At 40.1% G+C, this 1490-nt stretch overlaps 1 protein-coding gene across 1 annotated transcript in view; it reads right to left on the bottom strand.

Moving 5' to 3' along the window:
* Ppef1 (protein phosphatase with EF-hand domain 1) overlaps positions 1 to 1490 on the bottom strand; it is a 112394-nt gene that overhangs the window by 25205 nt on the left and 85699 nt on the right. Inside the window, exon 9 of the mRNA XM_005358789.3 lies at positions 555 to 591. Coding sequence (XP_005358846.1) covers positions 555 to 591 — 37 coding nt within the window. The remainder of the gene's footprint in view (positions 1 to 554; positions 592 to 1490) is intronic.

The raw sequence follows: 1490 nt of genomic DNA, 5'->3' as shown, positions 1-1490 counted from the left end.
CTCTCTCTCTCTCTCTCTCAGTCTCTGTGTGTGTGTGTGTGTGTGTGTCTCTCTCTCTTTCTCTGTCTCTCTGTCTTTCTCTGTCTCTGTCTTTCTCTGTCTCTCTCTCTCTGTCTCTGTCTTTCTCTTTCTCTCTGTCTCTGTCTTTCTCTGTCTCTCTCTCTGTCTCTGTCTTTCTCTTTCTCTCTGTCTCTGTCTCTCTCTCTCTGACTCTGGTAGTGCCCAATGTGGTATACCCAATGTGGGATGCTATGCCTCCTGCATGTATAAAACCCCTCCACTATATTGGTAATTTCTTTGCCTGCCTGCCTGAATTAAATATCAAGGATGGGTACCTTTAAAGCAATGCAATATATTCATAGCTATGCTGAAACTGATCCAACAGTCATAATGAAAAAGAAAATCTAAGATTCTACCACGGTGAGGGGTTCCTGCTGTGCTTATTATTTTATTGGCACAGATTCTAACTAATTAGCCCATCACCTTTCTTAAAGCAACAATCTGGTTTTCTTTAGCTCCTTATTTTTCCACAGAAAAACAAGTATGAGTCTTACCTTGTACTTATGTAAAATTTCTTTTGTGAATCCATACCTGAAAAACATATTTTAAACTATTAATTATTGCTAAAAGGAGAGCCATTGATGTCTCACTATTACCAAATAGTAGGAACTCAAGAAACTATAGACTTCAGTGGTACTTAGCAGAGTCTCTCTGGAGCATTGTGAGAAAGAACAAAAGCAATCGATAGCACAACCTCTATTCTCAAGAAGCCTAGAGTATAACTGGTGAAAGAAAATAGATACTTGTGGAACAATGCAAGACAACTTAACACATGCGTACCATAGCTACGTAAAGGCTACAGGGATTTTGAGAGGCATGCAATGACATTTAGAGAAAGCTGGATGGAGAAGAGCTTTCATTTAAAAAACATTGCTACGACATGGATCATGGGAATGAATGGTATTAAGGGTTTTAATAGAAAGTATCAGGAATTTTCATGCCTGGCTAAGAAAAGCTAAGGGAGAGTTTTCAATTCTTTTTTTCTTGCTTTAGGATAGTATTGTGTACCCTTTTCAGGTAGCCCTTCCTCTTTAACACTGGGATTAAAGATATGCAACAGCACATCCAGATAATAATGTGTACTCTCCATAGCCAACAAGTAAAGAAGGAACAGAGCACACTCCCCACTCATTTCCCTACAAATCACATCATGTCAGGATTCTCCAGTATAACACCATGTTTTTCAAGTGGAATTCCCTCCCCGTACTCACCAAAGACATCACATTGTTAGACCAATATACATCCTGCCATCTGTGGTGCTTTGAATGAGAATGGCCCCCATAGGTTCATATATGTAATGTTTGGTTCCCACTTGGTAGACCGTTTAGGAAGGATTAGGAGGTGTGGCCTTGTTAGAGAAAGTATATCAAGCCAGGCCTCATCTCCTCTCTCTCTCTCTCTCTCTCTCTCTCTCTCTCTCTCTCTCTCTC

This window comes from Microtus ochrogaster, chromosome X, assembly GCF_000317375.1.
Source record: "Microtus ochrogaster isolate Prairie Vole_2 chromosome X, MicOch1.0, whole genome shotgun sequence".
NCBI lineage: Eukaryota > Metazoa > Chordata > Mammalia > Rodentia > Cricetidae > Microtus > Microtus ochrogaster.
The sequence above is the reverse complement of the archived record's forward strand: the minus strand, read 5'-3'. Positions and strand labels throughout refer to the sequence as shown.